This window comes from Plectropomus leopardus, chromosome 4, assembly GCF_008729295.1.
Source record: "Plectropomus leopardus isolate mb chromosome 4, YSFRI_Pleo_2.0, whole genome shotgun sequence".
NCBI lineage: Eukaryota > Metazoa > Chordata > Actinopteri > Perciformes > Serranidae > Plectropomus > Plectropomus leopardus.
Genome location: NC_056466.1, coordinates 9,724,267 through 9,747,509, shown reverse-complemented (window position 1 = coordinate 9,747,509; position 23,243 = coordinate 9,724,267). Strand labels below are relative to the sequence as shown.

The 23,243-nt window shown below is 39.7% G+C and overlaps 1 protein-coding gene across 1 annotated transcript in view; it reads left to right on the top strand.

Annotated features, from left to right (window-relative positions):
* neurl1aa (neuralized E3 ubiquitin protein ligase 1Aa) overlaps window positions 1-23,243 on the top strand; it is a 48,344-nt gene that overhangs the window by 9,065 nt on the left and 16,036 nt on the right. The window contains exons 2-3 of the mRNA XM_042485878.1: window positions 10,708-10,958; window positions 11,683-12,004. Of these exons, the coding sequence (XP_042341812.1) occupies window positions 10,708-10,958; window positions 11,683-12,004 (573 nt within the window). The remainder of the gene's footprint in view (window positions 1-10,707; window positions 10,959-11,682; window positions 12,005-23,243) is intronic.

Genomic DNA, 23,243 nt, shown 5'->3' with positions numbered 1-23,243 from the left:
AATAGCAGCTACAGTTACTGCCACAGTGGTAGTCTCCCTGTCAATGAGTCACACACAGACTATTGGGTTTCACACACTCAGTATCTCTAAAGCATCTTTCACACATGTAGAAGTGCACATGTGAGGAACTGGAAGAACAAGAAATCTTGAACACAATGTAAGAAGCCCCGTATATAAACTGTGAGCTTACTGAGCGCATAAATCCATCTCGCCTGAGCTTTATATTCAAGCCTAAATGATAATGTGTGAGATTAATCGTCACTATTATTGCATGATTCATTAACAGTTGGTGCTACATCAGGCTGAAATGCCATTTTGTCATGAGTCAGTGGGATTGAATACATCATTCAGACACTGCTATGTAAACATCATTAAGATGTTGTTTGTCACTGCCCTCCAGGCTTGTTGACTGCGTTGTAAATTAAACCGTCAACAGATCCACAGAGTGCAAAACCAAATTTAAAAAATGAGAGTAACATTTTACCCTGGTAATCTTTGTAAAACAGGATATTTCTGCTTTTATCGCTATGAGACGGTAATGATTGCAATTATTCCAAGAAAACAAAATTAGCGTTAGAGCGTAACAGTCTACATGACCTGAAATGAATGCAAAATATGTTTTTTTAAAAGATTGTTTTGTTGATGGATCCAAAGTACTGCAGTGCATAATAGTAATTTACACTAATGGCTACATATGCACACAGTAATAGATTTACTTGACATGCAAACATTTAGGAATTTGTTATTTTATGTTACACCCAACGCTAGCCTGCATACTTTTATATTCCCAAATGGCTTAAAGAAATAGGCTGCCTATGCAGCAGAAAGACAGAAACGCTTGAAATTGGAGCTACACAGACAAAACAGAGAAAAGGGCTGTGGGATTTGCTTTTTCCCTTAAAGAGGTAGAAAACCTACAACAATCACAATGCACTGTACTGCAGTGGACCATTAAACACTCCCGTTGGTGGGTGACGTAAAGCGAATTTGTCAGTTTCGACCCTGGGTGTAAAAAGAGAACCGGATACAGTGTGAAGGTGAGCCTCTATTTCTCCCTGTGAGACTTACTAAGTGGCACATGAAGCCAAAAATGCTCAATTTCCACAGTATGAAATTACCCGGATCTTCCTCATTGTGGAGCCCATGGAGGGAGTGCACTAGAGACCCACAGCAGCAGAGCACAGCTGAGTGCAGCAGGGCGGCTAATTTTCAGTATAGTGCTCCGCTATCTTGAATGGGAATGAAATGATTAAATCATGCAGTTCTTCTAGACTTTTTAAATATTATCAGACTGAATACATCAAATCACGATAGTGGAAAAAGTCATTTCAAGGGAGCTGTGGCACTCAAAAAAATGGATCCACTGATTTACAGACATCTCTTTCACAATGTAAGTCTATAAGCAAAAATCTTTTTGAGCCCCATGGCATAACATGACAGGCCTAGCAGTTATTCCACTGCTGGTCAATGCAAAAATAGACTTCAAAACCCATCACACTTCCTGGAAAGTTGGTTTTGACATAGGAGGAAACATATCAGCAGGCTTGTAACGAATGATCTTGAATTACAGTTAAACAGTAAGTTAAAATATGTATTTGGGATGAGAAATAGGCAGCGTAGTAAAAGAATCTTGTTTCATATTCGTTTTTTAGCTTCCAATTTTACAATACAGGAAACGGATTGGCACCCATTTCCTGCTGAATTCTCATATTACAGATAAATAGTGCATTAAAGTATGTTTTTGAGGATAGGCAAGAAATACAGCAACAGAATCTTTGCTTAATACTTTAAAAGCACTGTCTAGTTTTACAATTGGATCTGAGTTTGAGTGGGGTGGATTTCTCTTTCGATCTGCTTTTATACTCTTTGTGTCCGTGGTAGCAACAATATGAAAATACAGAAGGATAGTCTGTAGTTCAGGCAACATCCCTAGAGCTAGCAAAAATTTGAGTTGGGTGATGAGCAGAGAGATCTGGGTGCCGATAAATGGAGCAAATTTCACAACCGTTCATTTACACAAACTACCCATTGTTTTGATTCAAAGCTAGTTGAAAATTGCAAAGTATCCCTTTAATTTTTTTAGATAAGAGGCAGAAAGATCACAGATCCACATAGGCTCTGTGTGTGTGTGTGTGTGTGTGTGTGTGTGTGTGTGTGTGTGTGTGTGTGTGTTTTCGCTAAAGTCTCTTAGTATGAGTGTTAAGCCAGGCTTTACATAGCAACAAGCACAGGGAGTGGGTTGGTATGTGGGCTACCTGTGCTTCATAAGTACTGCTGCTGGTGTTGTGACTGAATGTTATAGACTCACCATGTTTCCATGGTGCTAAGTTTAGCATTGATGGTTATCTATGGTGGCGATGTGGGTCAATGGTATTTTCAAGTATTAGTAAATAGAAAAACCTCAGAATAGATTCCTTAAACACAGTTAATTCATTTTGCGTTATCTGTATGTCAATCAGTATCTTTACGCTATTTCATTTACAACTCAAATGTTATAGTACATTCAGACCTCTTGGCACACATTTCAGAAATACCGAGCATTGATCCCCAATTTCTCAGTTTTGAGATCAATAAAGTCTATCTATCTATCTATCTATTAAGTGTGAATATTATTCGACTCAGTTTCATATAATACAGTTTCACTGTTACCTTACAAAACTTTGTCATTTGGATAACAGCTTTTACAGTTGTTCCCCAGATCCAGGAAGTCATTTGGCAACCAAATGCTGAGCAAATATTTGAATAGTTTTCTCCCCCCTATAAAATCCTATTTGCATTGTAATGGTTGACGAGTAACGACTACACAGCTCCAGATAAAAGAAAATGCACAGGAACACACGCGCACCCCTCAACCCTCAAACACTCAGCCAAATGAAATGGTAAGAGATGAGCTCACTGCTCGACAGAGATGTTCATTGGTGTATGACAGGTATTAGCTGCACACAAGCCCGTGCATTGTTGTTAATAGTGGGATAAAGACCTCCATGCTCGGGGCAGAGGAATACAAGCTTTGCGCCCTGTTTGTTCATAACAAGACATCCTTGACCTTTGGCAAAATGGTTCCTGTGAGGCTGTTAAAGCTGCTTTTTCCCAGATAACACACACATAACACTGTGTGCACAAAGAGAGGTTTTTAAGAGGCAGCTGTCAGACTGATATTAACAGGAGCCATTTTCAAGCTGTTTACATCAAGGGGTCACATCTCAGGCTCTGTGGACAGGAGCATACTACAGGATTTGTGAGACTGAGGTAATTGGAGGGCTGAGAACAGCCGGTGGGCTTGAATGCTGCTTTGGTCTGTCTAATGACTTAAAACTACAACATGAGGTTTAAGAGTGCACACTGAATCTTAATGGTCCGGTGTGTAAGATTTAGGGGGATGTAGCTGGGAGGATTGCAGACTACAACCAGCCGAAGCTTCTCCTGGTTAGAATTCCTTCCATGTACAAATTTTTTGAAGGTCTTTAGAGGGAACAGAATTATCCACAGAGGTCTGTTCCTCTCCAAAACAAACTGACCAGCTGATTAAAACCGGTAAAATCACTGAAAACAGCACTTTCACATAACAAGTCAGTGTTTCTTGGCATGTTGCAGACGGCCTTTTTGCCCAGCACCTGCTAATATGTGCACACTAATTTCCTTTAACAACTTTATGTGTGCTCACCTTTTTTTCCGATCCAGATGTTCAAGAGGTTTTCACCAGGAACCGAAATGTCCACAAAAGTCCATCTCTACAAAACACAGGGACCTGTTGATATAAACCAGTAAAGACAATGAATCAAAATCAGCATAGACTTTATTGTCATTATGCAAAGTAAAACAAAACTTATAATGGCCTCTCTGCAAGGATCAAATAATAAAACAAACAAATAAAAAAAAATTCAAAAGTACATTTGTCATTTGTTGTATCTGCAGAACAGCAGAATAGTGTTGGATTGTGCATTTGAGCGTCCCTGAGGGAAAGTGCAAGACACTTCCTCCACCATGAATAACCATATTTCACAGTTTCTGGCTATGATAAATGGTGAGATTTTGGGAATTAAAAAAAAAAAAAAGCATGGCATTCAAATCTACTTGAGTTTCTGAGGGTATTTAAATAAATACAAAACACAACCATTTAAAGTTGAATGCGGCATCCCCTAAGCTGAATTTAAAAACTATCTCAGGTGCCCCCCCCCCAACCCCCCGTTTTACCCCCCTACCCCCCCCTCATAAATAAGGAACAGTCCCTAATCACATTACTTTCCCGAGTAACAACTTGTGTAACGAATTACATTAAGTAATAAAATTACAGTTACCACCAAACCAAATCCCTCGTTACAACGTTACTTGTGTTATCATCCGGCTACTGACTTGAAATCCAACAATTATCTGCATCCCCAGATTAGGCTAATCGTCACACATGTGCATTACAAGCAACAAACTAGCTCGGAGGATGTAAACACTTACCTTCAGCTGCTGGAAATAATCCCATATCTTTGTTTTGTCCGGGTCGGATGACGGAAACATCGTTACTCCAGGTAGCAGTACTTATCCACTGCGAAAAACGCGTCCTCAAATCTCTGTCAACACCATATCCGACCGACAGCAAAACAACGTGAAGCTCCAGGAAATACACGGTACCGAAGGTGAGCCCTCGGCGGCCGGGATGGATAGCTGTAACCCTTTGCTAGCTAAACAACCCAAACTGGATTTTTGTTGACAGGCTACACGCGTCAGATTACTAATGAAGCGATGGATATCCGGTGGATAAACTGTGCCTAACTCCACATTTACTCAGATACATCCTTGAGAAAAACACCGGTCACCGGTAACAGATGACAGCAAGGTAAAAAATCACTGCAAGCTAGCAGGAGACGCTCAGGTGTATTTAACGATATCAATGATGGCTGCGTTCCATTAAGGGTAGGCCCTGGTATTGTGCATGCTGGCTCATAGGGAGCGTTTGCTGGCACACTTATTGGAACTAAGCCAATGCCTGCCGTGAAAAAAAGGCAGAATGGACAAAATAAGCAATTATGCGGAGTGTAAAAGAAAAGTAATGTAGACTAACGAGTATTGTTAAAAATAATGTTTAAAAAACTTTGGAGAAATATTTAGCCTTATAAAAAATATTTTGAAATGAGTGAAGAGATATTAGTGAAATAAATAAATTTCCTCTCCACCTTAGCATGTTTTAACTAAACAGTATGACTAGCATATTGCTTCAAGCTGCACTGTTTTTTGTTGTTGTTTTTTTTTACCTGGTGTGCACTTGCAAAGCAGCTATCAGCCTGAATATTAATAACTCCCTCAATTTATTTAAGAGTAGAAAATAATTTGCAAAACAAAGCAATATTAATTGATTTGGGACAAGCTGTAAACAGCACTGATGTATTATTATTTTCAGACATGACCAACAAAGCATTCATTGTCTGTCAGTCAAGTGTCTTTTCACCTGACTGAAGGGATAGTTTGGATCCTTTGAAAAGAGGTTGTATGAAGAACTTTTCAGTGCATTACATACAGTAGATGAGAACAATATGAAAGTAATGCACTGCTGTGGAGGGGACAGCAACAAAACATATTTTTGCTTCTTTAAAAAAAAAAATCTTAATATTAATTAAACTGATAGAGCACAGCAGTATGTTGCCTAGCTTCTGTGTCAGCACTCCTGCCACCTCCCCAAACTGGGGGCCTGCTGGCATATACTGTATGTAATACAATGACTATGGATAAGTACTCTTTATATGTGTAGCCCCACTTCAAAAGTCCAAACTATCCCTTTAACGTGAATCCAATAATGTCTTTCCTTTTAGCTCTGTTTTGCTCTCCACCAACATAAGGAAGTATCTGTCTGTTTATCTGGTTAATATTCCACTGTGTTCACTAGCGAGTTGCTAAGTTGTCTGCCAATGTTGTGCATTTAGCGCACAACTGGTCTTTCTTTTTTTGTTTTTCTTTGTTTTTTTTGCTAAAAATATGTCAATACTGCAGCTGGAAACAAGGTTAGGTGTGGTGAGAGTTAACCATTAAGGTTGTATTTACTGTCAATGTAATTAAGGTCAAACATAGAAACCACACTCTTCCTTTACCGTACATGTAAACTTGAATAACAGGAAGGGTCAAAATGTCACAAAGCTCCTGAAGACACTAGAATTTCTATTGAATCTGGTGTAGCTGCTCAGCAGTTGACCCATTCGTCACAGGGTGTGAATCAGTATATCCTGCCATTGAACTACAAACAAATACTATTCGCATTGTTCGTGGAGATATTCTGTAAGAGGAAAGAGGCTTAAAAGAGATCTATCAAAATGATACAAATAAAGAAAGAAGTTAGCTTTGCTCTGTAATCTTATTCTTTTTTTTTTAATGGATTCTCAGAAACACAAGCTCAGTCGCAAAACGCTACAGTCTGAGACTATAAATATCATTTGTCGTGTCTGAGTAAACAAAAGGCATCTGTTGTATCCTCGCTGATAGCCGCAGAGTGAAAGAGTGCGCTGATCAAGACCTTTAGATACGAGGGGTTGCTAAGGAACATGAATTCACACATAGCCTGTTTCCCTCCGCAGCAGCTGCGCCTCTTTAGAGCCCGGTAATGCATTCAGCTCAATCTGCCCAGGACCATGTGCACCACATTCAACAACTGCTCTCCTGTGGCTCCGCCTAAGACAAAAGACCACAACAGTGCTCTTAGGTTGGGGCCAGACTGAACGGTAGACACGCGCACGGGGTGAAAAACTGGAAGGGTCATTACACGATAAACACAGATGAAATGGAGAGGACGGAGACAATGAAGAGAGAAAACACAAAGTGTGCTGGTTTAGAGTCTTATCAGGACTCCATGGGACATCTGCTGCTGCTACAGTGTTAGCTTTCATCTGTTTGTCAAACTGTCTACTGTGATTATGACAGTGGGTATAGAGTGAGTCCAAAGCTCCATAAACTGAATATTACCTGTAATTTCACTTTGACATTTTCAAAAATAGATGTTTATTTTTGTAAGTGAGCACCTGACATAAGTAGGAATTAAGAAATCTTTATAACCATTATAATACTTTTAGAAGCAGTCATATACCTTATATATTGATGCTTTTCTTGTCCACTTTCTTATGTTCTTTTTTTCTGTGTACTTTTATTAGTTGTTTATTATCAGTTGTGAACACCAGAAATGCTGGATGTTTGTGTAAAGTGACTTGGATGAATTCTGAGGAGATTATTTTCTCTAAATATTGCATCAGAAATGCAGTTCTCCGTCTTCATCATGTTTTGTTTTGTTTTGTTTACAATCATAAATACATAATAAGCCTCTTATTGACAAATTTAGAGTTTTCTTCTTCCCCGACATTTGTTCTTTCAGCTTTTTGTTTAATATAAGTACAGGAAGAGGCTGTTAGCTGAAAGAAGGTTCAGTGAATATAGCTTGAGTTCAGGCCCTTTTCCTATGAGATTTTTTATTTGTTTATTTACATCTGAATAATAATCTACACTTTGAAAGTGTTTAGTTTTCTTTGCAGATTAGATTAAAATGCAGCTATAAAGGCCTTCTTTTCATTTAAAGAAAAAAAGTTGTCTTGTAATGGTCCAGACACACCAAACCGACATCAGAGAACTACCGGCTGTTAAAGCCGCATGCTGCGTTGTCTCAAATCGCCGTGTTTCAGCTAAAAAGTTGCACAAACATACGTCTCCATACCAGTAAACAATAACACAAACCACCAGGAAACATTTCTACTTAATAGCTAAAGAAAAACAATCTTACCTTATATAACAAGTTTGTTTCGACCTCATTCCCTCATAACTTTAGCCCTTTGTTTACATTTCATCATTTCTATTTCTCCTCTTGTGTGCTGAACTGAACAAACCAATCAGAGTGATTTCATTCACCATGTCCACTGCCAATTCAACATGTTGATTGGCGGGAAAAAGGCCAAAAGAGGGTCAACAAGGGCCAAAAGTGCAGCAACTAAGGCCAGGGACACTCACCAATGCTCCAAAATTGACTGATGGTCCTTGTGACCCATAATGAAGCTTTGGTGACCCCTGTTGGGGGTCGAGACATCCAGGTTGGGAACCACTGATTTGGAAAATAAACCACACCTGCCACCATAGCGCTTGTCAGCCTATTGTTGTGCACTATGTATAAATATAGGTGTGGTTTCCTCTTCTCAAACATTTTGACCTGCCAAAAATACAAGTAGGATCACAACACTGTCTTTATTAATCTTTTGTAGCATGGAATCAATGTGCAGGCGTTACCTTTTGTTCATTACGCTGTTTTTAATAGCTTTTGCACCTACCTGGTGTGCTTATAAAGTCTCCCTTACTCTGTTTTCTTATTCCCATGGTAGGTGGCCAAACATTTGTTGCAGTAATATACGCAGCATAGCTGACTGGAGTTTGATTGGAGAAAAAAAATCAAGTAACTGATACATCAGGGTAAACATCGGGTTTTGCTGATGTTTATGCTGATGTATCAGTTCCCCTGATTGGAAGAGTGTATGGTCTCTTTCTAGCCAGTATATCATAGCAAGAGAAATCAATCAAAGAGGAGACAGACATACCAATTTCTCCTCTGATAGAAGCTTGAATCGCCCATAATGCAACACAGCTGGGAGACATGTAGTGCTCTGAGCCGGGAATGAGACTATCTCTTAACCTGCAATCACTTCGCTATTGCTTGGATGCAGTACTCTGCTGAATATTAAATATCCAGGTGAGATGTGGATCACTAATGTTGTGTTCACATGGATTCAGGCAGACAGTAAAAGGAAGACACTTTCTGAATGGCATGGGAAAAATAAACAGAATGACAGGATGGTAATATCGAGTATACATGACAATGTTGCAATGGTGATTATGTATTGTTTCTAAGAAACTAAATAGAATATATTAAATACAGTTCTCTTTTCTTTATTATTTTATGTAATTTTCTAGTAATGTCTAGTAATTGCCCAGATTGTCTGGGTTTTCTCCTTGTGTGAAGGAGCTACTTAACCTGTGGTTGCAAATTTTGTCAGGTAGGGCAGCAAAAAGGAAAAATAAAGAACTTTGAATGGTAATGTCATCTACTATTCGGGACTGCACTTTTTTTTTTTTTTTAATCAGACTTCAGCTCACCCTGGAGCTATATTTGTCCTTGAGCTTCTCTGAGTGACTGGGAGTAAAAATGAATGACCCTCCCTCCGCCATGAAACCGTATTCCACAGTTTCTGGTTATGATGAATGGTGTGATTTTGGAAATTTTTTGAGACAATATTCTAGAATTATTTTGATAAACATTGAAGTCTATTTCTATTTTCTTTTATATAAAATTGAGTTTAAGGGGGAAAGTAGTTGTAATAGATAGTTCTAGAAAGTTTTGGGGGTGTTTTTTTTCTATTTTTTTTTAAATAATTTTGAGTTTTTAGATTTTCCCTCATTGGGTACTTTTACTCTCTGGCTATGGTAAATAATGTGATTTTAGAGATTTCTAAAAGACATTATTCTTGTACAAAGGCGGCCGCTCCATTAATACTAACCAGCCAAATCATTTCTTTCCAACGTGCATAGTACGGCTTGACTGACTTGATAATAAGATGCATGCAAGTACATTTGTCTGAATGGAGTCTGGGTGTGAGTGGCTGAGAGGGGGATGACCACAGCACTTAAGGAGCCACTAGAAACAACACGTATTGAAGTAATTTCACAGATCTTCCAGAGCGGGTTACTGCCAGATTATAATAGCTGATTTAGTAGTCTGAGAGCGAGCTTCAGTCCTTGGCTTTGACAGAGAATCCTAAAAATTCCACCATCTGATACTCCTTCAATTTGTTATATATCATCATTCTGGGATGCTAAATGATTTCCAGAAGTTTTCACTTTTGAGCATTCCAGTACTTTGTGTTGAGATGGTTTAATTTATCTTCCTGTTGTGCCCACTTTCTTTCAACTTGTCAAGTCTAATTTTACATCAGTGATGCAGGATGGTAAAATTAGGTGAAACTGGCAGAGAAAACTGGCAACATTTAGGGACTGTACGTTATTTTTTAAAAAAAGGAGGGGGTGGTACAAAATATGGGAGGACTTAGGAGGTTTTATGTTTTAGGATTTAGAGGAAAGACATTCAACTTTAAAAGGTTGTACTTTATATTTATTTCAAATACCTTCAGAACCACCAAACCCAGTTTTAATGGTATGTTTTCTTAATTAATCAATATAGCCAAACAATGGATCATTGAATTAATATGTATGTGGTATGTTAACACTGCCAGTGCAAAGCTTCTCGTACAGATTTTTGTTGACAGATGTCCAACTGAACGGCTCGCAGTCGACGTGGACCATCTTGTCCTTTTGGCTTTCTAAGGGGCTGTTTGTCTGGGAACAGTTCAGCATGTGCAAAACTGAAGAGCCTAATTTCTGTCTTGTGTTGCAATCTGGACCTGCATAGAGATTTGCTATTCACCCTGTAGGGCCCAGTGTGATTATGGCTGATTAGCTCATTACTCCATTGCTCACAAATAATCAACCAAGAACCCCAAATGCAAGAACTCAGAAATCTTAGATTATGCCACAATATCTGATGTTGTTTTCTGCGATGCAGAGCTTTTCATCAAATTTGAAACAAATAACATCAGACACTAATTATAGTGACTAAACCTAACCTCCTGCTCCTAATTAGGACTCATTGTTTCACAGTAAAGCTCAACTCTCTCTGTGCTCTTCATTTCTCTCTCTCCACCACAGACTCCCTCGGTGGCCCATTCCCATCCACGTCACACCGATGCCACCACAAACCCAAGAGGTGCCTGCCTATCCAGTATGGCAGCATGGGCGGGCCCTTTCCCATCAGCCCACTCCTCTTCCACCCAAACGCTAAGGGATCCCAAATCGTCATGGACCTTGCACAGAAGATAGTCAAGAGGCAGGCCAGTTTCTGCAATGCCATCACCTTCAGCAACAGGCCCATAGCGCTCTATGAGCAAGTCCGCCTCAAGGTATTTGATGTCAGAGCTCCTAGAAGTCTGGGAACTATTGCACTGGTTTTATCTTCAGTTTACACTTAAAATGTGGACAGTGGTGGAAAGTACCTTTACACTCTTCCTTTTCTACTTTTTACTCCACTACAGGAAAATATTTTATTTTTTACTTCACTACATTTATTTATCTAACAGCTTTAGTTACTTTACATATTGAGATTTTTGCGTAAAAACATAAGATTTTATAAAATCTGATTCTTGCTAATAATTAAATTGTTTAATTATTTAATAATTGTGTTTTCTATTTTTATTTATACTTTTTAATAATTTTTAGTTCGGGCTGTAATTTTTTTCTATTGTTCTTTAAAATAATTTTCACTTTTTAGACTTTTTCAGCATCAGGTACTTTTACTTCTAATACGTTTGAGAACTTTGTCCTGATTATACTTACTTATTTTTACTTAAGTAACATTTTCAATGTAGCACTTTTACTTGTAACACAGTATTTTTACAGTGTGGTTTTAGTACTTTTACCTAAGTAAAGGAACAGAATTCCACCACTGAATGTAGAGTTCCTCACTAAATATTAAACTAAACTGTTTGTATTGCATGAAAACCATGTGGAGTCAGTGATTTACAGCCTTATGTCAAATGGTAGTCTACACTTTTTGTATCAGTTTTCTAGCAAATAAGCATATATTTTCAAAATATTACAGCCACCTTCCATCCATCTTCTCCCCAGATAACTAAAAAGCAGTGTTGCTGGAGCGGGGCTCTCCGTCTGGGCTTCACCGCCAAAGACCCCTCCAGGATAAACCCTGACAACCTGCCCAAGTATGCCTGCCCTGACTTGGTGTCTCAGAGTGGCTTCTGGGCTAAGGCCTTGCCTGAAGAGTTTGCCAACGAGGGCAATGTTATCGCCTTTTGGGTCGACAAGAAAGGCAGAGTCTTCTACCGCATTAACGAGTCCAGTCCCATGCTGTTCTTCAGTGGAGTCCGCACAGCTGAGCCCCTCTGGGCCCTCATTGATGTTTACGGTCTGACCCGCGGAGTGCAGCTGCTAGGTAAGATGGTTGAAGAAGCATAAAATGCAGAGCTGAATCACCAAACTGGCAAAGTGGCGCGACTGCCTCGGGGACCCAGATCCTCTGGGGACCTGAAAGCACCACATTTACTGTGTGGCATTTAGTTTGTGGTCATTTCATTAACTGACTAATATGAACGGGAAAGGGTTTAGCAGAATAGTATACAAGAGGGTTTATAAAAGAATATGATAAGGTAACTATCTCTTTGCAGTCATTATAGCTAACTACACAGGCATCTACAATGGGGATAACTTTCACTTTCGTTGACATGTGTGAGGCTGTTCACCTACAGCTTACCATTTAGTGATTTTTCATGCTAGAGAGGTAATAGCAACCAAGATGAAATGACTTGAAAGTTTCTGTACTGTATGAATAAAATTGCAAGAAACACACTGTTAAACACAACATTGTTACACACATTTCCACTTACAGAATGATCCGAATTTAGTTGGCAGCAACTGAAAAAGAGACTAAATAAGTACAAGATATTTTCAAATAGTAGCCACCACAACATTTTCACTGGCCTCCATGCTGCTTTCTTCTGATTACTAACCTTTTTTTGTCCTGTCTATGACTTTGAACAGACAGAACACACAAGTGGCTCTAGTCTACTGGCAATGGGAAAGGAGTCTATCTCCTGTTTTAATCAGGTTTTCCTGTATTACATGCTCATTTTGTTGGAATAGGGAAATGAATCTTCTGTGTGATGGCAAAAGCTCATATTCTTCAACTCAACTGTGAGGGGGATCTGACGTAATATTACCAGCCAGACAACATTCTTTTAGTACGCAGCTTGAAAGCTTGCGTCAAGAGTTTGACACATAATCTTTGAGCTAAATAGCAGTCTAGCCAGTTTAGCCTTAAGCTAAATAGAGAGACAACTCACATGCTAACAATCAAACGTTTTGATTTTTTTTAACAGAAGTATTGCCTTCAAATATCTTAATACGTTACAGTCTCTGGCTTTTGTTTGATATATAGTGTCGGTAAAAATGTTTTTATGCACATTTTCAATCTGTCATTAGTAGGGGTGGGACTCATCAGAGGCCCCAAAATCTGATTTTATAATGATACTTCAGCCACAATATAATATTATTGCAATTTAAAATGTGTTGCGACTATTTTGATAACATATATTGCAATAAAACCATTTTACCTTTTAAGATGAACTTGGTCAACATCTATCATAACAAATAAGTAAAACAAAGTTTTGAGTCTGTTCATCTCACTTCAGTCATATTTATAGCAATAAACTGTATCTTTTAGACTGAGAAAGCAATTGTTTGTTTGTTTTATTTCTAGAAGTATAGAAGTATTGTGTAATAAAAAGTAGATTCTTGGCATCTTTTTATATATTGCCATGCAAAAATATCCAGATTTTGTGCTGTACCGATTTTAGCCCTGACTCCTAGGTGTTAAATTAATCAGTTATGTCAGTTTCAAGTATTTTGGCACATGCTACCAAAACATAAACAATTTTGATCCTTTTTGCAGATAGCAAAGCAGGTTTCCTTTTGTCCACATGTTTACTGTAAACAAGCATTATTTCCATGAAGCAATAGAATTACACTGAACAAAGGCTGTCTATATATGATCAATATCTGGCCCTATGTTTACACAAAAGCAATGATGGTGGGGCTGCTGTGCATTATCAAAGTATGCTGGGTAGCTTAGCATGCATACCACAAAGACATAGGCCAGGGTAGTGTAGCCCAGGCTTTGATGTGGGAGAATGTATACACATATTTCTTCTCCGAGGAGATTCAGTGCTGTCATCCCCTCTGCTGTTGTAAAAATAGACCAGGGGTCACATGTCCCATAGATAGCACAATTGATTGTGCGCTGTGTTGATTGATACCTTCAGGGTGGTGGGGGTGGATGTTTGGTGTCTTGAGTACAAGGGAGCCCATATTCTTTGTTTTCCCTCCTCTGTGTTTGTCTTTCCCATCATGACAAATGCGACTTATAGTACATAACTCAAAGTCTTGTTGCCATATTCAGTAGTCTGTCCTGATAAATTGTGGTTTGCAGATGGGGAAAAAACAAACGAATCAGATAATGGGACATGCATAAAATGGTTCAAATATCAAATAGTAGAGGCCCGCTGGTCGAGCTTACCACCCCGAGGTTTGCTCTGATTGAAGTCTCTGTAATGCATCTTTCTGAGAGATGTCTGACCCCTATGAAACACTGCTCCAAGCGGCATTTCAATCAAAAGCGGGCTTCTCCTTAGCCCTACTTAAGTCATTTCTACTGTCTTTTTTACAGCCAGGCCATATGCAGGGTTGCCTACAGAGCAGTGCTCATGTTCCTCAGGGGGCCAACTGACTGACATCTGCCCCCACAAACAGAGGCCTGTTCAGAGGGCTGGAACGCCACCGAAGGTTGAGATAGAAATACATCACCCAGACTAGACATGGCCGTTTGTGAAGCCGAATGGCCAATTGTGTCAGTTCTGTGCATCATGTTTCTATGTGCAACGCTTCATGAACCTTTCTCTATCCTCAGATAAGCCCCTGGGCTTTCACATCTGAGGCCGTTCCCTCGCTTTCTCTCCTTATTTTATCTGCCATTTGAGGAGCTGTTGTTTTTTTTTTTCAGCCTAGGATTCTCAGTTAACCGTTTGAAATCTAAGCAAATTGGCTCGATTTCTTTCAAAAATGTGAAAAGAAGGCAATTAGCAACTTAACAAGAAATGCTTATGAAAATTTGTTAAAAGTTACAAGAGAATTACCTCAAATTCACTTAAGAAAAAGAACAAAAAGAAAAGAACAAAACAGGGAATGACCTCAAAAACAAAATCTAAATAGAATAAAAATAAGAAATATACATTTACATTCTTGTGAAGGGTGTCTTAATTCAACACAAGAAAACTGATGTCAACAACATGTAGCAATAGTGGTAAAAATGCAGCATTTTCTTCATTACTTTTATTAATTTGAAATCTTTCAATACTTATATAGTCATTTTAGTGCAAATTAAGCATGAGCTGCTGCTGAAAATGTTTTTTTAATTACTTTTTTTTTTTTACAATTGTTGTCTTTAAACCCCTTTCTACTTTAACCTAGAGCCTTATTACACTCACATTCAAAACCTCCATTCATCCAGAAACTATACTGCTATTCTTTTCAAACATTTCTATTCTCTCCATTTCAGCATTTTTCAACACAGAGTGAGATTATTCATTGTGCCTTTTTGGAAATACTATAATCCTTGCAACATAAAGATTGAATTAAAATTCTATGGTGGATTAAGTTTCTCGCTCAAAGCAGTACTTCTACAGCTTGTGTATGAAGGCCTTCCGTAATGTAAATTAACAGGGGACCTCTGGTGTTTCTAGTGTCTCCATGCAGCAGGGACAGTGCCACACATAAACTTGCCCACACAAACACGCACACACCTTGTAATCAGATGTTCTACTTGCCTTCATATCACATGATATTCTTCATCCAGCTGTTGCAGTTTGTTGCTCATTTTAGGTCATCCATGTTATTAAATGGACCCTGTGTATTCTCAGCTGTCAGTACAGTATGTGCTCTATTTGGTGCACATTTTTTAATGAGCATGCGGGTGCTTTTCTTTGTTATGACTAATGGTTAGACAAGCAGAAGACAAGTCTTTTCACAGGAGCTCACACACTGTTATTCTGCCATTTCTGCTCTTACAACAGAAAATGTATTGTATTTTTTGTCCTCACTCAGGACAAAATTAATATGGAGCTCAAGACAACTCATACATTAAAAATGCAGACATGGAGCAACATGAGCATTAACTTAGAGTCTAATTGGTGTCCATTTGATAAATGTAAATCCAATATTCACTTTTCTTTTAGCTGCTCTGTTCTCCACCAACTCTTAAAGAACCTTTCCCTCTTTAGCTACTTTTTCATGTAATCCAGTAGGGCTGGGTACCCACTGAAAGGTCCCAAAAAACTGACACCAACACCAAAACAACTCAACTTTGTCATTAAACCTGTTAAAAACCATAAGTTAAGGGCTGTGTGACGCCAACAGTTAGCCCTGTCACTTTGAGTGGGCAGGCTGAATCTCAGCAACTGTCTCCGGCGTGGAGCTCGCACTTCTGCAACAGCAGCAGTATGGGTTGTAGCCTATACAGTTGGTATTTCAGCATGCAGGAATGCCACCAAAACTTTTGAAAGTATTGCTGTACTACACCCCACTCCATTCACATTGTGGGTATTGAAATAAGTACAATATTGGGATCAGTATCACTTAAAGGGAACTGGTACTGTCTGGTACCCGTATTGTAACTTTTTAAACCACCCCGGCCCCATGCACAAGCTAGTCACTAACTTTGTCTGCTCTTTGGTGCTGGATAGAAAGGGTACAGTGGGTACAGGTAGCTTTTTGCTGCTAGTAAGAGCAGTAAGTGTGAGCAAAAATGGTACTTGTGCAAGCAGGACAACCAAAACAAAGGAGAAAATGCTAAAATGTTCCTTAAAACTAGGGAGAACTGCAGATGAGGGTAATAATACTCTATTTGTCTCTATGAATGACCCCATTTTGCATTGCACATTGTCTTTGACCCATTTCAATATAAAAAAATTGATTAGCATCTCTTTAATCAGATGGATAATGCTAATCATGAGCATTTAATCAGAGCTGATAATAACAGTCCCCTGCCCGCCCATACTAAACGAGTAGTCCTATGATCCATTGTTAATATGAAATATTGATTGTTTCCTCTTTAACACATGTTCAGAGCAACGTCATGCATCTGCTGTTGTATTTTGAGATGTATCATCTGTCCAGCATCCTGAGGCTGTTCTGAGGTCAGAGCAGATGTAGAAAAGCAAAGGATGACTTGGCTTTGATGCAGAAAGATTGAAATAGGAGCTGTGTCATGTGATAATCCCCCCCAAAGGATGCATCAGGGGTATACATGACAAGAACAAGGGGGGCGGGGAAGATTTTGTGGTTTCACACCCCTGTGAGCTTATGACAGCAATTTAAGAGTTTCCCCTCCCACCTTCCAAATTTCTAATGAAGCTGAGATGGAAAAAAAAATGACGTGGCATCGGCAGTGACTCCATAAACAAAAGCGCGAGTTTACTTGAGCAAATCCATGGTTATGTGCTTCTGCCACAAAGAAAAGGTGTCAGATGCAGTGGCGCCTCGCTCAGGTGCCCGAGGTAGCAGGTGATTGACTGCACCTGGCCGTGAACTGGGCAAATACAATATTGCAAAGGTTTGGCAGGATAATCTTTGGGGCAGACTGAAGCCGTCCCCATAGGCTTGAAATCCAACAAGCGAGAAAAGGTTGTTTAATATATACCCGTGTCCCAGTTCCTAAGGTTAGCTGTCACTCTCAAATGGACACACACACACATGCACAAAGCAGAACTTTACTTGACACCGGGAAGGAGGCTGAGTTACTGAGTAATTCCAGCTGTTATGAAGCCAGCAGGACTCAGATTGTATGAGTCAGTCACAGTGGAGCTTTAATCAAGAGGGGCCCTGTGGGACTTCCCTGAAGGACAAGAGAATAAAGTCTGATTGCTAAGCCTTGAGGCTGCTAACACCTTTCAACCAGGCTGAATCAGAGACGGGCTTTGCCAATCTTGCTGTCACCCCAAAGAAGCAAAGCAGTTAATTTAGTTCATACAAAACCCGGTGTCCTGGAAGAGAGGCTATCTCTGTAGTCCATCAGGAAGGCTGCGTTAACACGCCACGGCGGGAACACCGGAGAACTTCTGATGTCCGCGGTGTTATGAGAGATTTTGCTCACGTGATGGATTGAATTACACAGTAGCTCTTGTCAGGAGAATAAGGTCCCGTTGCACCATCAGGAAGCAACAATGTTTGCTGTCACTCCAGATGATTGGCAGAGCTGTTGTAGTAATGAGAGGACATTTTTTAAAATTTCAACAGACCAACCAGGAAATACCATGCAGAACTGTGTGCTCTTCCCTCTTGTACCTCCATATGTGATACCTCAATACCTCAATCTCCTCTTTTGTGTTTATTTTGCAGGACAATCTCTTTTGATTGTAGAAATTTGCTTTTGTGTGAAGATGGCAGATGTGTGCTTGGTGAAACTGGAAACTGAAGTGCTTTGGCGAGAGTAAAACAATGTGTGAAGCCTTGATGGATGAAGGCGCAGCAGGCCCAGACGCTTTGTTTACGTCTTTCACAAGATGTGTCAGAAGAGCTGGCTTATCTCTGACAGCGTGTCAGCGCACGAGGCAGGGTCGTCCTGTTTGAACCTTTCACAACATGTCAACGTTGGCAGGGCTAAAGTGAAGGATGCCATCTCTGATAGAAATGACATCCCTCATGTGTTTTCGTGTAGTTTTCCGGCTGGTTCGGTAGACGAGCGGCTTTTACCTGAATGTGTTCAGACTGGTTGCTGATTTTACAGGTGTAGGAAGTGGCGATCAAGCACAATTTGTCTAGGTGTCAAAATAAAATGTAGGCCTTGTCAAGCAGCATTTAGCGTTGAATATTTTGCAGTCTGGAGCCAAGAAATCCAGATATTCAGTACAAAAGAAAAGCAAAGGTAGAAAATTTCAAATGCTACTTATTATCAAAGGTGGAAGAAAAATGCAGATCCTTTATTTTAATAAAAGTACTAATACCACACTGTGAAAATACTCTGTTACAAGTAAATGTGCTGCACTGAAAATGTTAAGTAAAAGTAAGTACATAAGTATAATCAGGAAAAAAGTACTTGTGTATCTAAAGTAAAAGTAACCAGTGCATAGACACTAAAACAAACAAACACACAAATAAACACCTATTAACCTCAAAATGATTCAGAAAAGAAGAAAAAAAAAAAACACCCCAAAAATATAAATTGTTAAAATAATGAAAAATGAAAAAAAAAACCACCTAAAAAACTATTTTAATTGATTAATTGACTTATCTTTGCAGCTGTACTTATGTAAGGTTTTAGATGATTAAACTAATAACAAAACATCATATTTTATAAACTCTTCGTGCCTTTTGTGCAAAAACATTAATTTGTTAAGTAACTTAAACTGTCTGACAATGGAGTGGAGTAAAAAGTATAATATTTCCCTCCGAAATGTATTGGAGTAAAAGTGTAAATAGGCATGAAAAGAAAATTTACATTCCACCACTGACTGTTAAATATGTGGAGATTCTTGTAGCGACCAATTTTACAACAGCAACTTTACAAACCTCTCAGACTTGATTATTATGCATGAGTAGCAACTCAATCAGGACCGGCTGTAGAGCATTATCCTATTAACGTATTAATGACATATGAAATTTTTGGATTAAACCAGTTGGTCTGGTGTTGGCCCACATGTAAATGCGATGTTAGCTGTCGCTCGTTGGTGTGAAGTAAGAGAGAAGTGGGTTGAGTGAACAGGAGAGTGTGTGAGTGGATTAGCACAACCTTCATCAGTGGTATAATTGGGTTTGCTTTTCTCTTCCCACGTCAGTTAGTTGAAAGCATTTTCTGTAGCCCACAGCTACACGGAGACTAATTACCATGAAAAACTTACTGAATATCTAATGACAATTACAAGAACTTAGCAAGGGACGAGATGAGAGAAATCTTAAACCCAACCCTAATTATGAAAGTCCCAAAGTGTTCAGTGAAACAAACACTTCTTAAACGTTACTGGATTCTAGACATTTATAATTAAAGAATATTGCAGGTTTTCTCAGGGAACATTGCAAAGGATATTTGCAAGAAAAGAACAAAACTACTTCTGTTTTTGCACTTTTAGTCTCTGACTGTGCTTTGGCTCTCTCCGTACTCCACTCTGGCTCCGCTCCACTAACATGAAGTCATCTGGACTGACAGAAGTCTATTAGGAACACGTTGTGTTATCCAGCTCGGAGAGATAGACAGACCGGGGTTCCCAAACTTCTGGGAGAAACCGATTACTTTCAGCGAAATGATGATTTGATTATTGCGCGCACTTGACTGGCACTGGTGTTTTACTTGGCAGGACTCAGCCTCCCAGTTAATAGCAGCACTTTACAAATCCTGACGCCTCACATGGACCCTCCAACACAAATACACAAAGCAGAAGAGTTGGTGTAAATCTGACTTTTTTCTTTTACTCATTTAGGAAATGTAGTTCAGTGTTGAAAAGACTTTGCAGCTTCAACCAAAGCAAATTTAGCAGCGTTGTGTTTTTTGGCTTTAGTTTGCTACATATTATTTATGATGGATGTTGGTCAGAGAGCTCAAAAGGCAACAAAGAAAAAAAACTGGATTTGTATGATTTGGTGTTTAGAATTTTAAATTACTGTATGTTGGCTGGAAACTACAGTTCACTTAATCCCTCTTCAAAGAAGCAGATCAGAAGAAATAATTCAGTTTTGAACTTTATCAGTAGGGAAAAACTCAGCAGATAACTTTTTAATGGGGGTAAACTAGAGGTAACTTGTCAAGATTTATGTTGTGAGTTTCCTGTTTTCCTCAGCTTTCTGTGTGTTTCCTCTTCTGAAAAAAATAAGTTATTTTATTAATAGTTCAGAGTGTGATGTTCAGTGAAATCCTCTGAAACATCCAGACATTGCTGCTCTTCTTACAAATTACGGCCAGAGGTATCAGCCATATATTTACTGTTCTGTGCTTATACACTTTTATTGTAGATTGACAACAGCAGTCACATGCTGACACAGTTTAAGCAAGTGGATGACCGTCAGCAATTACGATTCAAAAATAAGGCAGCCATGTTAGGCATGTGCTGTGATTATGCTCCTATTTAAAGGATTTGGGTCATATTTTCTTAGATTTGGCCATCACGCCTCTCCTACTGTTAATAATAACACTGCTCTCACCAGGTTAAGTACTGAATTCTGGGAACACGGCAACAGCAATAGAAAGAACTCTGATGAAACAGGAAATCTGAGTGCGCAAATGATCATACAGGTCTTAAACAAAACCTGAGGTTCGTAAAATGCGTTTTGAAAAGAGAAAAAAAGGCAGGGAATGAATACCTAAATTGTCCATTGTAAATACATTTATATAAAATATGTATTTATAATTTATATTTATGATATATTTATATACAACACTATTTTTTGTGCACTGAAAAATATCTTTGTGTAGTGTTTTATCTATAAAACAAGCAAGCTTTTGTGAATCATTTTGTGTGCTTTCATTAATATAGAGACTGATCTGACTCCATATCTGCTTGTGTTAGTCACTTCATCGACAGCTTTCATGATACACAGGGATCCATTTTGAAAATAAAAATGTGAATTAGTGCAGCTTTAAGAGTTAACCCAGTTTTCTATAAATATGATTGATAGCAGAGGGCTGGACATGCTTGTGTTGAGGGTGTCAGTAATAAATAATCAACCTCATATCAGCCTTCCTCGGTGCTCGAGCACAGGAATAAAACAGGGGGGCTTTAATGTAAGAACCTTATGATGGAAGTTATTAACACCGCGGCCCTGGCATGCTGATTGGCAGAGGCGGGGCGGCGCATGCTGAATTCTGCCGATGACCTAAGGGACAGGGCTTTTGTGACTTACCGGGCGTTTTGCCTGGCTCTTTGTTATGGCCATGTGTCGCCCCGGGAGCCTGCTGCTCTTTCCAAAAGCCCCGGGTTCAAAGCTGCCCGGCCTGATCAGGGACCGGGGATTGGGCCACCGCCAGGGAATAAAGAACATCCCAAACATCTAGCACAAAGACCCTTCTGACTCCATCTCTCGTTTCTGCAACCCCCTCTCTCTCTCTCTTAGCAGGTTTATATCTCGGCCTCTCACTTGCTCGGCCGGTCAGTTTGCGTTTCTTAATCCCTGGGTCGTTCACTGAGCTATACGCTGCCTCTTTCTCCCTCAAAGACCCTGTGCTGTCTCTGGCTCAGTGCTCTATCTGCTCATTGCAACATCTCTACCCTCTGCCTTCTGAGCTGATCCCAACACTTCCCTTTACACCTTCTGTCCCCCTCTCCCTTTTCATTTTCTCTTCCTATTTGCAGCTCTCTCTTCACCCTTTCCGACATTAGATGAAGCCCTCCAGAGACTATGGATAAAGATAAGCCCTGTGAGATAGATTGTGTGCGTGAGACAGAGTAAATCCTCCACCCCCCGTTCTCTCTCCAACACTGGCTCAAACCCCTTTCACGTTCCGTCTGCTCAGGCTAGCAAAGCCACTAAGCCAGCCTCTGCCTCTATCCACCTCCCCATGCACGGCATTAGCTAACCTGCTTTGCGGCTATTCCCTAATCAAAAACATTTACAGCGCGAGCCAATGCCTGTGCGGGCCAAAATAGACATGCAGCCATGCTCCCTCCTCCCCTTGTCCATGTATTTGCGATGGATTAGCCCAACAGGTGCTTAATTATTCTAATCAAAAAAACACTCCGAGAAGGGAGGGGGAAAAAAAGCTATCCAAATGGGTTTCAATTTTTAAATAGCCCAATGAAAGAGCTGACCCATAACTCTCCCCCTGCATGAATTAATTAATGGTTCAGCCCAACAGGTGCTACATTTGAAATTCAATCAAAAATGAAGAATCAGGTGATGATCGCCCCCCCCCCCCCTTTCCCTCAACCCCTCCAGGGCTCACAGTGTCAGCAGCTGCATCTTCCATGGCCCTATTACAATGTCCTCCTACATGAGAGAAATGAACACTCACACACACACACACACACACACACGCGCGCATATACACACACACACACACACACACACACACACACACACAGTCTTTCAAAGTGCAAAATTCTGGCCTGAGCCAATAGGAGAGAGCATCTGTGAGTGGTGGATTTGAAAGGGACCAATGGGACAAAGGGATTGTATCAGCTAAAAAACGCAGGTGCACCATGATTAGCGGGCAGCAGCTGGTGAGGTCACAAACGGATACAGAGTGCACAAACGCACACCCGTGCACACAAACTTTTTCAAATGCATGGTAAATGCTCCACAGTCCTTTCATTCCTCTTTCTGTCCTCCACGCTAAGCATTAGGGGTACATACAGTGCCTTGGTCTCACTAGCGTTTGATGAATAAAGAAGAAAAACGAAGAATACGTGGCACTGAGGCCAATATGGGTTTGAAATGACTACTCTTTGAAAAGCGAGCGAGAAAGAGGAGGATATTAAAAGGAACATAAACCCTCGGAGAAGCTTTTTGAAAATAGCTGATAAAGGATTTTTTTTCAAAGGAATCAATTTACTGTGTGTATGAGTTTGTGTTTGCACATCCCGCGTTTGAGTTGGAGTGACACACATGGAGAAAGCGAGATGATTTGCGGTTCTTTG